This window comes from Piliocolobus tephrosceles, unplaced genomic scaffold (assembly GCF_002776525.5).
Source record: "Piliocolobus tephrosceles isolate RC106 unplaced genomic scaffold, ASM277652v3 unscaffolded_23638, whole genome shotgun sequence".
In the NCBI taxonomy this organism is placed as follows: domain Eukaryota; kingdom Metazoa; phylum Chordata; class Mammalia; order Primates; family Cercopithecidae; genus Piliocolobus; species Piliocolobus tephrosceles.
In genome coordinates this window covers 949-12,559 of record NW_022306130.1, presented here as the reverse complement: position 1 = coordinate 12,559, position 11,611 = coordinate 949, and the positions used below count along the sequence as shown (strand labels likewise).

At 50.3% G+C, this 11,611-nt stretch overlaps 1 protein-coding gene across 1 annotated transcript; it reads left to right on the top strand.

Annotated features, from left to right (window-relative positions):
* Nucleotides 1-7,224: 7,224 nt before the first annotated feature.
* On the top strand, nucleotides 7,225-8,829 carry LOC113219585 (serine protease hepsin-like; the record flags this gene model as incomplete). The annotated part of the gene is made up of 5 exons (XM_026450684.1): nucleotides 7,225-7,823; nucleotides 7,895-8,017; nucleotides 8,144-8,184; nucleotides 8,362-8,527; nucleotides 8,639-8,829. Coding segments are annotated over exons 1-5 (748 nt in total), but the record flags the coding sequence as incomplete, so codon positions are not given.
* Between the last annotated feature and the right edge of the window lie 2,782 nt (nucleotides 8,830-11,611).

The following is an 11,611-nucleotide window of genomic DNA, read 5'->3' as shown; positions in this document are numbered from 1 at the left end:
GCATTTTTTAGTAGAGACGGGGTTTCACCGTGTTAGCCAGGATGGTCTCGATCTCCTGACCTCATGATCCGCCCGTCTCGGCCTCCCAAAGTGCTGGGATTACAGGCTTGAGCCACCGCGCCCGGCCAGTACTTGGCTCTTAACCAGCACAGTGGACATTGGCTTTTGTTTCTCACTCTTGAAATTCTTTCTTGAAATTTATTGAGCAAGATCTTCCTGATCTTCTAGACTCTGTGGCCTCTCACCCTATGGTGGTATCCCTGCCACCCCGGTAAAAACCCTCCTCACTCACTGTGAATTATTTACTCCTGGCGAACTCCAGGAGGGCAGGGACCTTTTGTGGTCAGACAGTGTCCTGGCACATAGTAGGTGCTCAGGAAATCCTTGAGTTGTGAGTGCAGCCAAAGCCAAAACACTGAGATGAACTAGAGCGTCATGGGCCTCCAGCTGGACGGGAGTGAGGTCAGCACTCACACCGGGCTCTGGCCGGTGCCACCTCCCCGCCCTGCAGTGGTACTTGGGTTTTTCAACAACTCAGGGAAATGATAAACAAACGCAAACAAACAAAAGCAACCCCAAGCTTGTATCCCCACCTCGTTTTTTTTTTTTTTCCCTGGGATTTTCACACTTCTAAATATATCCAACAACTTGGCAGGCACACCAGGTGACCCAGAACATCCTTTTTGTGTTGTCTGAAATGATAGGAACAAGAATAAAGAATTGAAAAGTGAGAAACAGCGGCAGAGAGTGTGACTTTAAAAATAGCCAGAGGGGAAATTTGATGTTCTCTCCCCACTCCCGTCTCCCCCAACACACATCTATAAAGTGATTCCCCCCCGCCAAAACCTCACACTTTCTGGAAATCACATTTCCAGAGCAGTTAGCAGTCATTTTAAAAGAAGAATCCACCCCTCTGCCCGCCCCAGCTGGTGTTTCAAACTCCAAGCCTTGGCTTTGGAATTCATGGGGCGATGAGGACCCCCAAGCTGGAGGTGCCGGGCGTTCCCTGCCCCAACCCCAGAGCAGGAGTCCGTAATTAAGGCAGGCCAAGCCAGTTCGGGGGCTCACGCCTATAATCCTGGCACTTTGGGAGGCTCAAATAGGCAGATCACTTGAGGTCAGGAAACCAGCCTGGCCAACATGGATGGCAAAAGCCCGTCTCTACTTAAAATACAAAAATTAGCCAGGCGTGGTGGCTGGTGCCTGTAAACCCAGCTACTTGGGAGGCTGAGGCATGAGCATCGCTTGAACTTAGGAGGCAGAGGTTACAGTGAGCTGAGATCCTGCCACTGCATTCTAGCCGGGGAGACACAGCAAGACTCCATCTCAAAACAAACTTAAAATAGAATAAAATAAAATAAGAATCTACCCCCCCCCCCCGCCCCAGTTTGTGTTTCAAACCCTGGGCCTTGACCTTGGAATTCATGGTGTGATGAGGACCCCACAGCCAGAGATGCCAGGCGCTCCCTGCCCCAACCCCAGAGCAGGAGGCCATAATTAAGGCAGGCCAGCCAGGTGGCTTTTCAGTCCCGGCCATAGCTGAATACATTAGGCAGGGAGACATGCAAGGGTTTGTATGAGACCCACAGAAGGAACAGGGAATATGCAGGTCTGGGTTCAAGTCCCGGTTTTGCTGGTTAGCCATGTGCCCCTGGGCAACTTTATTCCTCTGAGGCTCAGTTTTCCCATCTGTAAGATGGGCACAGAAGTGGTCACTATTGGCCGGGCACGGTGGCTTACACCTGTAATCCCAGCACTGTTGGAGGCCGAGGCAGGTGGATCACCTGAGGCCAGGAGTTCGAGACCAGCCTGGCCAACATGGTGAAATCCCGTTTCTGCTAAGAACACAAAAGTTAGCCGGGCGTGGTGGTGGGCGCCTGTAGTCCCAGCTACTTGGGAGGCTGAGGCAGGAGGATCGCTTGAACCCGGGAGGCAGAGGTTGCAGTGAGCCAAGATGGCGCCACTGCACTGCAACCTGGGCAACAGAGCGAGATTATGTCTCAAAAAAAAAAAAAAAGACATGGTTGTGGGATTGAAAGAGCCACTTGGATAGGATGCATAGCATGGGGCCAGCCCACTGACACCCCCCAGTAAACATAGCCAGTGCTATAATTACTGTGCTGTTGTTTAACCCTCCAGAGGGGAAGTCTCTTAAGAAGCTGTCCAGGGCAATGTTAAAACTTGGGGTTTGAAGTCACTCAGACCTGATTTCGAATCCTCTCTCCCTGCTTCTCATGCATTTGGTGGTGGTGGGGAAGCCACTCCACCTCTCTGAGCTTCAGCTTCCCCATCTGGAAATGGGGGATGATCTTTGTGGCTCCTAGGGCGTGCGACGAGGCCTTGGTTGATGGTGGGGTCACACAGTAGGTCCTCAGCTGGGGAGAGTTCTACTTGAAAGTCCTGCTTCTCCTTGTCCCGACCTGTGGGGCTGTGGGAAGACCCCTCAGCTGGTGTGTGGCCTCACCAGGTTCCTTCTAAGAGGATGCAAAAGCAAGTTTTCATATGATTCGGTTTCCCAGAATGTGCTCTCAAGCCCAGGCCAGGTGGGAGGCTCCTGAGAAAAGGACAAAAAGGCTGGGCGTGGTGGCTCACACCTGTCATCCCAGCACTTTGGGAGGCCAAGGTGGGAGGATTGCTTGAGGCCAGGAGTTTGAGACCAGCCTGGACAATTTAGCAATACCCTGTCTCTACGGAAAAAAATAAATTTAAAAGGCGTTTTTAGCTCAGGTTTTGCTGGATTCTAACCTGGCTATTGTCACTCAGCTCTATCCTAACATAAAAAAGTAAGCAAATTAGCAGGGTGCAGTGGTATACACCTGTGGTCCTAGCTACTTGGGAGGTTGAGGCAGGAGGATCGTTTGAGCCCAGGAGGTTGAGGCTGCAATGAGCTATGCACTCCAGCCACTGCACTCCAGCCTGGGTGATGGAGCGAGACCCTGTCTCAAAAAAGAAAAAAGAAAAAAAAGGTGGCAGGGAGAAGGAAAGGAAAGGACAAAGACGTTCACAGCTGATCTCTCCCCGAACCTGCTCCCTCTGTCCCCATCTCTGTCCGAGCCATCTTTTCAGGCTCAGACCAAACCCCTCGGTTACCCTCCCAGTTCCTCCAGTCACCCATGAATCAGATCTTGCAGGAAGCCCTGTCAGCTCCACCTGCAGAACCTCTCCAAAATCTGAACTCTTCTTCCCCTCGACTGCCCACACCTTGCTCCAGCCTCCTTCCCCTTCCTGCTGCCTGCTGGACATTCCAGAGCCTCCTCCCTAGCCTCCCTGCTCCCATCCCTGCCCCCTAATAATATCCCACAAAGGGGATATTACTCACTCACTTAACCGGCAATTCTGGAGGGTTTTAAAATCTGGCTGCCTCAAGGGGCTTTAAAATGTTATCAGATGGGGACCGGGTGTAGTGGCTCATGCTGCAGCCAGAGGGAGCTGGTGACCACCTGAGTCAGGTCAGGGCCCTCTCCTGGCTGCACCTCATACCAGATACCAGCAAAGCCCTGATATTGCTCTATTTCTAGCTCCCACCTCATCTCCCCCTCCCTGGCTCACTCTGCTCTGGCCTCCCGCTGTTCCTGGAGAACTCCCCCCATTCCCCCACACCAGCCTTGGGACCTTTGCACCTGCAAGTCTCTCTGTCTCCATGCTGATCTCACACACCTCCTGACACTTTCTCACCCCCTGCAGGTCTTTGTTCCTGCACCACCTTCCCAGGGACACTCTCCTTGCAGCGATTGAAAAGTGCAACCTTACCCCACCCCCCCGCACTGGCACTCTCCTCCCTCGGTGGCATTTTATTTTTCTCGGTGGCCCCTTCCTATCTTATGACACACAATATATCCTACTTATTTGTCCCGTTCATGATCTGTCTCACCTACTGGGCTTCGAGTTCCACAGGGGTCAGGGTTTTTGTCTGATTTGTTCATTGCAGTGGTGATTTGTTCACTGCCTAAAATAGAGCCTGGCAGGTACAAAGTGTTTGATAAATAGAAATCAATACCCCAGGGGCTGTGACCTGACTTAGGTGTTAACAGGTTCCTCTGAGGTGTGTGGGGAGCAGACTGAGGGATTTCAGGGAACATCTGTTCTCACCACAAATTGCCCCCCAACCAGCCCCAGACATGAACTCCCTCTAGCCTTCTCGTATATTCCAGCCCTGCCTCATGTCACAATTGGTAATGATGTGTTTGGCTGGATGACATTTCTATGGCCATCTGTCTCCCTATCCCCCATAATGTGGTTTGCCGAAAGCAAAGCCCAGGGCTGTCTCGGTCATCTCTGTGTCTCCAGCATCACCCCTCACTGGGCTTGGAGTATGTGTCCAGTTAACGCTTGCTGAGTGAATGAATACTCCATTCTCTGCTTGGAGAATTATGCACGTTAACATATTCAAGGCTCTGACAAGTCCTGCAGAAAAGATCATTATTGTTTTCTTTCTTTCTCTCTTTCTTTCCTTCTTTTTCTTTTCTTTCTGACTACAGGGTATTGATTAGCAATCTGGCAATAGTCAAGATTGGCAATCTGGTGTATTAGTCAAGGGTCTTCAGCCTACAAAAGACAAAAAGAAAAAATAAACTGGCTAAAAACAAAATGGGATATGATCAACTCGCTTAACTGACAATCACATAGGTTCTTCAAACCTGGCTGCATCAAGGGGCTTTAAAATGTTATCAGGGCCGGGCGCGGTGGCTCAAGCCTGTAATCCCAGCACTTTGGGAGGCCGAGACGGGTGGATCACGAGGTCAGGAGATCGAGACCATCCTCGCTAAGACAGTGAAACCCCGTCTCTACTAAAAAAAATACAAAAAACTAGCCGGGCGAGGTGGTGGACGCCTGTAGTCCCAGCTACTTGGGAGGCTGAGGCAGGAGAATGGCGTAAACCCGAGAGGTGGAGCTTGCAGTGAGCTGAGATCCGGCCACTGCACTCCAGCCTGGGCGACAGAGTGACACTCCGTTTTATTTCTCAACAAAAAATAAATAAATAAAATAAAATAAAATAAAATGTTATCAGATGGGGGCCAGGTGTGGTGGCTCACGCCTGTCATCCCAGCTCTTTGGGAGGCCAAGACAGGCAGATCACTTGAGGTCAGGAGTTCGAGACCAGCCTGGCCAACATGGTAAAACCCCGTCTCTACTAAAAATACAAAAAATTAGCCGGGTGTGGTGGCACATGTCTGTAGCCCCAGCTACTCAGGAGGGAGAATGGCTTGAATCCGGGAGGCGGAGGTTACAGTGACCCAAGATTGCACCACTGCATTCCAGCCTGGGTGACAGAGTGAGGCTCTGTCTCTAAAAAAAAAAAAAAAAAAAGTTATCAGACGGAGAATGAATTCTGATATTAAAAACTGAGGTTTATTTATACTATATTATTAAAGTTATTTTTCATAAAATGTAGAAGGGTAAGTTTAAGAAATGAGAAGTATTTATACCACAACTATTTTTTTTTTTTTTTTTTTGAGGCAGAGTCTTGCTCTGTCGCCCGGACTGGAGTGCAGTGGCCGGATCTCAGCTCACTGCAAGCTCCGCCTCCCGGGTTTATGCCATTCTCCTGCCTCAGCCTCCCGAGTAGCTGAGACTACAGGCGCCCGCCACCTCGCCCGGCTAGTTTTTGTATTTTTAGTAGAGACGGGGTTTCACCGTGTTAGCCAGGATGGTCTCGATCTCCTGACCTTGTGATCCGCCCATCTTGGCCTCCCAAAGTGCTGGGATTACAGGCTTGAGCCACCGCGCCCGGCCTCCAAAACTATTAAATATTATTTAATTTAAAGATGTAAATGTCTTTTTGGACAAAGAAATCAAAATTTCCATAGACAGGAAAAATAAGTTCAAGAGATATATTGAACAACATGCTGATTATAGTTAATAACAATATATTATATACTTGAACATTGCTAAAAGAGAATTTCAGTGTTCTCACCACACACGAAGGGTAGTGCATGTGTTAATTAGCTTGATTTAGCCATTCCACAATGTATACATATTTCATATCATCTCGTACACCATCAATCTATATAATTTTTGTCAATTAAAATAAATACATGCTTTAAGGCCAGGCGCAGTGGCTTACACCTATAATCCCACACTTTGGGAGGCTGAGGCAGGCAGATCACCTGAGGTCAGGAGTTCGAGACTAGCCTGGCCAACATGGTGAAACCCCATCTCTACTTAAAATACAAAAAAATTAGCCAGGCCATGGTGGTGCATGTCTGTAATCCCAGCTACTCAGGAGGCTGAGGCAGAAGAATCACTTGAACCTAGGAGGCAGAGGTTGCAGTGAGCTGAGATTACACCATTGCACAACAGCCTGGACAACAGAGTGAGACTCTGTCTCAAAAAAATAAATAAATAAAAATAAAATAAATACATATATATATATATTTTGAGATGGAGTCTCACCCTGTCACCCAAACTGGAGTGCAGTGGCACGATCTCAGCTCACTGCAACCTCTGCCGCTCGAGTTCAAGCGATTCTCCTGCCTCAGCCTCCTGAGTAGCTGCGATTACAGGCACCTGCCATCACGCCCAGCTAATTTTTGTAGTTTTAGTAGAGACGAGGTTTCACCATCTTGGCCAGACTGGTCTTGAATTCCTGACCTGGTGATCCATCCATCTCGGCCTCCTAAATAAATACATGTTTTAAAAGATAGAAATCACTCTGGAAGGAGAGTTAATCTGTTCGATATAATAATAATAATAATAATACTCCATATAGCTATGGAAAAGTTCATATGAAGAAATCAGGCTACAATCTACAGACTGGCAACAAATTTGTTCTTCTAGTTTCCATATGCTGTCTGTGTACATATAAAGTGAGAGGTCTTTTTATACGAGTTAAGAGTGTGGCCAAAGACAAATGGAAACAGGCAAATGACAAACATACTAATAAACAGCTCCAGTTTCTCCACAAAAAATACAGTCATAAAATAAAATATTATCAGAAATCTCCTGGCTCTCCTCCATGTTAGCTTACTTTCTCCCTCAAGAGAGTGAAGATGACCCTTAACAGATCCAGCCTTCTGTGCTGGATTCTCTTGGGAACTTGGTTAAATGCCTTTTTATCTTCCTGAATGTCCAAGTCACCTTCTAGACCTGCAGCTCCTGAGCAGCCAACTTGGGACTTCTAGGGGAAAGGGAAGTTCCCCCTATTTGCCGAGGGGCCGGCCACAGCCCCAAGGCTGCTGTTCATTGGTCGGTCCTGAGTCATCGAGTCTGGCAGAGTGCCATGGTGCTCTGTAATCCCACCTGTAATCTCAGCATTTTAGGAGGCTGAGGCAGGAGGATTGCTTGAGCCCGGGAGTTTGAGACCAGCCTGGGCAACATGGCAAGACCCGTCTCTACAAAAAGAATACAAAAATTAGCCAGGTGTGGTGGTGCACGCCTGTGGTCCCAGCTTCTCAGGAGGTTGAGGTGGGAGGATTTCTTGAGTCTGGGAGGTCAAGGCTACAGTGAGCCAAGATCATACCACTACACTCCAGCCTGGGCAACAGAGCGAGACCCTGTCTTAAAAAAAAAAAAAAGTCCTTGAGTCATGATTCCAGATGCAATCACAGACGTGGGGGCTGCAGCCCTCCAGTGGGCTGGGGTTCACGTCTACACCACATGGCCATAGCACAGGCCAGGAGGGGCTCCGGCTGGGGAAGCACGTGGGGAGCCTGGCTGTGGGACCCAGGCGGCCCCGGGACCTGTCGCCCTGCAGTGCAGGTCAGCTCTGCGGACGCTCGGCTCATGGTCTTTGACAAGACGGAAGGGACGTGGCGGCTGCTGTGCTCTTCGCGCTCCAACACCAGGGTAGCCGGACTCAGCTGCGAGGAGATGGGCTTCCTCAGGTACTGGGGGCCCTCAGAGGGGTGCGAGCCGGGAGGGGTGGGGGAGCAGGCCTAACCCCGGCCCCGCCCAGGGCACTGACCCACTCCGAGCTGGACGTGCGAACGGCGGGCGCCAACGGCACGTCAGGCTTCTTCTGTGTGGATGAGGGGAGGCTGCCACACACCCAGAGGCTGCTGGAGGTCATCTCCGTGTGGTGAGGAGGGCAGCGGGCAGGTGGGGCAACACCTCGGACCCCCAAGGCACTCCCTCTCCCCGTTTTCCTTCCACCTGTCTTAATTGGTCTATTTGCTTTCTGCGTCTCCAATCCCGGCTCTCCCAGTGACTGTCCCAGAGGCCGTTTCTTGGCCACCATCTGCCAAGGTGAGACCCTAAAACTCAGAACCTTCTCCTTTAGACCCTCAAGGAGGCCACGTCCCCTCAAGCTCCCCAGGATGGGGCTGTGTCCTTTCAGACCCCCTAGGGCAGGGCCACGCCTGGGCTCTGGGGACCTGGGCTCCAGTCCCCTGTTGCCGCCCCTGGCTGACCCCTGTCCCACAGACTGTGGCCGCAGGAAGCTGCCCGTGGACCGCATCGTGGGAGGCCGGGACACCAGCTTGGGCCGGTGGCCCTGGCAAGTCAGCCTTCGCTATGATGGAGCACACCTCTGTGGCGGGTCGCTGCTGTCCGGGGACTGGGTGCTGACAGCTGCCCACTGCTTCCCGGAGTGAGTGCCCCCATGGTGCTGACGAGGGGGAGGTAGAGGAGCGGAGAGACAGTGGGCAGGGGGCGGATTGTGCCCAGGCAGGTGGCCACCCTCCACCCCTTTCCCTGGTAGGCGGAACCGGGTCCTGTCCCGATGGCGAGTGTTTGCCGGTGCCGTGGCCCAGGCCTCTCCCCACGGCCTGCAGCTGGGGGTGCAGGCTGTAGTCTACCACGGGGGCTATCTTCCCTTTCGGGACCCCAACAGCGAGGAGAACAGCAACGATATTGCCCTGGTCCACCTCTCCAGTCCCCTGCCCCTCACAGGTAAGTCTGAGGGCTGAGCCTTGGGACTTGGGGACCTGAGGCCAGGAGGACAGAGGAGGGGACCAGGGGCACAGGGGAATCAACTTATGGTTCAGGCATCCCTGGCAATAAGGGGAATGATCTCAAGGGAGCACAGAGTGGGCCTTAACTATCAATGGTCAGTGCAGTCAATTTGGAAAACTTACCGGCATTTCCCCAAGAAGCAAACGTAAAGTTACCATTGGACCCAACGCTTCCACTCCTAGGGTAGGAGATATATACCTAAGACAAATGAAAACTGTCTACACCAAAACTCGTACATCAATGTTCATAGCAGCGTTATTCATAATAGCCCAAAGATGGAAACAGCCCAAGTGTGTTTCATCGGACAAATGCATTAAGAAAATGTGGTATATTGGCTGGGCATGGTGGCTCAAGCCTGTAATCCCAGCACTTTGGGAGGCCGAGTTGGGCGGATCATGAGGTCAGGAGTTTGAGACCAGCCTGGCCAACATGGTGAAATTCCATGTCTACTAAAAATACAAAAATTAGCCGGGCGTGGTGGCAGGTGTCTGTAATCCCAGCTACTCGGGAGGCTGAGGCAGGAGAATCGCTTGAACCGGGGAGGTGGAGATTGCAGTGAGCCGAGATCGCACCACTGCACTCCAGCCTGGGTGGAGCAAGACTCCATCTTGAAAATAAATAAATAACAAAATAAATAAATAAATAACAAAAAAATAAAATGTGGTATATCCATACAACGGGCGACTATTGGACCATAGAAATGAATGAGGTACTGATTCATGCTACCACAAGGATGAACCTTGAGAACAGTGGTGAATGAGACAAGCCAGCCACAAAGGCCACGTACTATAGGATGCCACTTGTATGAAATGTCCAAGGCTGGGCATGGTGGCTCATGCCTGTAATCCCGGCGCTTGGGCCAGCTGAGATGGGAGGATTGTTTGTGCTCAGGAGTTTAAGACCAGTCTGGGCAATATAGCAAGACCCCAACACTTTAAAAAAATGAGCTAGGTGAGGTGGCGCATACCTGTAGTTCCAGTTACTCAGGAGGCTAAGGCAGGAGGATCACTTGAGCCCAGGAGTTCCAGGCTGTAGTGAGCTAGGATTGTGCCACTGCACTCCAGCATGCGTAACAGAGCCAAACCCTGTCTGTTAAAAAGGAAAAAAAGAAAAAAAGGAAGAAAAATATCTAGAATAAGCACACTGGTAGAGACAGAAAGTTGATTGATGGTGGCAGGGTGGGAGGTGGGGATGGGAGATTGGGAGGTGACTGGTGAAGGACACAAGGTTTCTTGTCTGGGTGATGAAAGATTCTAAGTCAATCATGATGATGGTTGCACTTGTCTGTGACTATACAAAAAGTCAGTGACTTGGTGCCTTTGAAAGGAATTGCGTAACATGTGAATAATAGTTCAATGAAGCTGTTACCAAAAAACTAATAAAATGAGAAGAAAATTTGTTAAAAAATGAATGAATCAGAGTTAGAAAGTAAGTTAGGAGTCATTCCTTCTGCAATTCCCTGGAGTACTTCCTTGGTCTTACTGAGAAACACTCACTTGGGCGCCAACGTGTCCTTAATGCCTCTCCAACACGTACATCTTCCTTTTGGATTAAAAGCAGGCCTTGGGCTTCAGATTTCAGCAGCCCACAGTGTAATAATAATAATAAAAATAGGCCGGGCATGTAATCCCAGGCCAAGGCAGGGGGATCGCTTGAGCTCAGGAGTTCAAGACTCGCCTGGGCAACATGGCAAAACCCCGTCTCTACAAACAATAAAAAAAATTAGCTGGCCATGGTGGTGCGCGCCTGTGGTCCCAGCTACTTGGGAGGCAGAGGCAGGAGAATCACCTGGTCACCCAGGAGATCAAGGCTGCAGTGAGCCATGATCACACTACTGCATTCTAGTCTGGGCAATAGAGCGAGACCCTGTCTCAAAACACAATAATAATGACGGTGATAATGATGATCATGAAGTAGTAATAGCGATCATGATGAGTGTACACAACACAGTAAAATAATCTGGTAAACATAGCAGTGAACACCAATGCTGGCATGCAGCCTCCTGTGTGCCAGGCACCGTTTGAAACATGTCCTGTGGATGGACTCACTTAGTTCTCACAGCAACCCCGGCACACCCTGGTAAGGAGGCGTTCTCTTTAGATCCTGTTTTACCACCTGGGAAAAGGTCCCAACCCAAAGAAAGCAAACAATTCCCCGAATTCATACAGCTGGTAAACGGAAAGATTTGCGCCCAGGCAGACTGGCACTGGAGTCTGTGCTTGTGGCCCCCATGCTGTGGTGACGGAGAATCCGGCCATGTTGGGGTTGGCATTATGTTTATTTTTATGTTTATTTTCTTTTTCATGATCTGTGATACTGGTTTCCCATTGAAGGGAGTGATACATGCTTTTCTTTAAAACCAAACCCTGTCCTGACATAGTGGCTCACGCCTGTAATCCCAGCACTTAGGGAGGCTGAGGCGGGCAGATCACTTGAGGTCAGGAGTTCGAAACCAGCCTGACCAACATGGTGAAACCCCATCTCTACTAAAAATACAAAAATTAGCCAGGCGTGGTAGCAGGGGCCTGTAATCCCAGCTACTCTGGAGGCAGAGGCAGGAGAATCACTTGAACCCAGGAGGTGGAGGTTGCAGTGAGCCGAGATTGTTGCCACACCCTTCTCCTTAGTGAAAAGAGTGAGGGAGTTAACCCTGAAGTAAGGACGTGTCTTTGAGGACACAGGTAGACAGGTGGAAGCCACTGGGGTTCCAGACACAGGG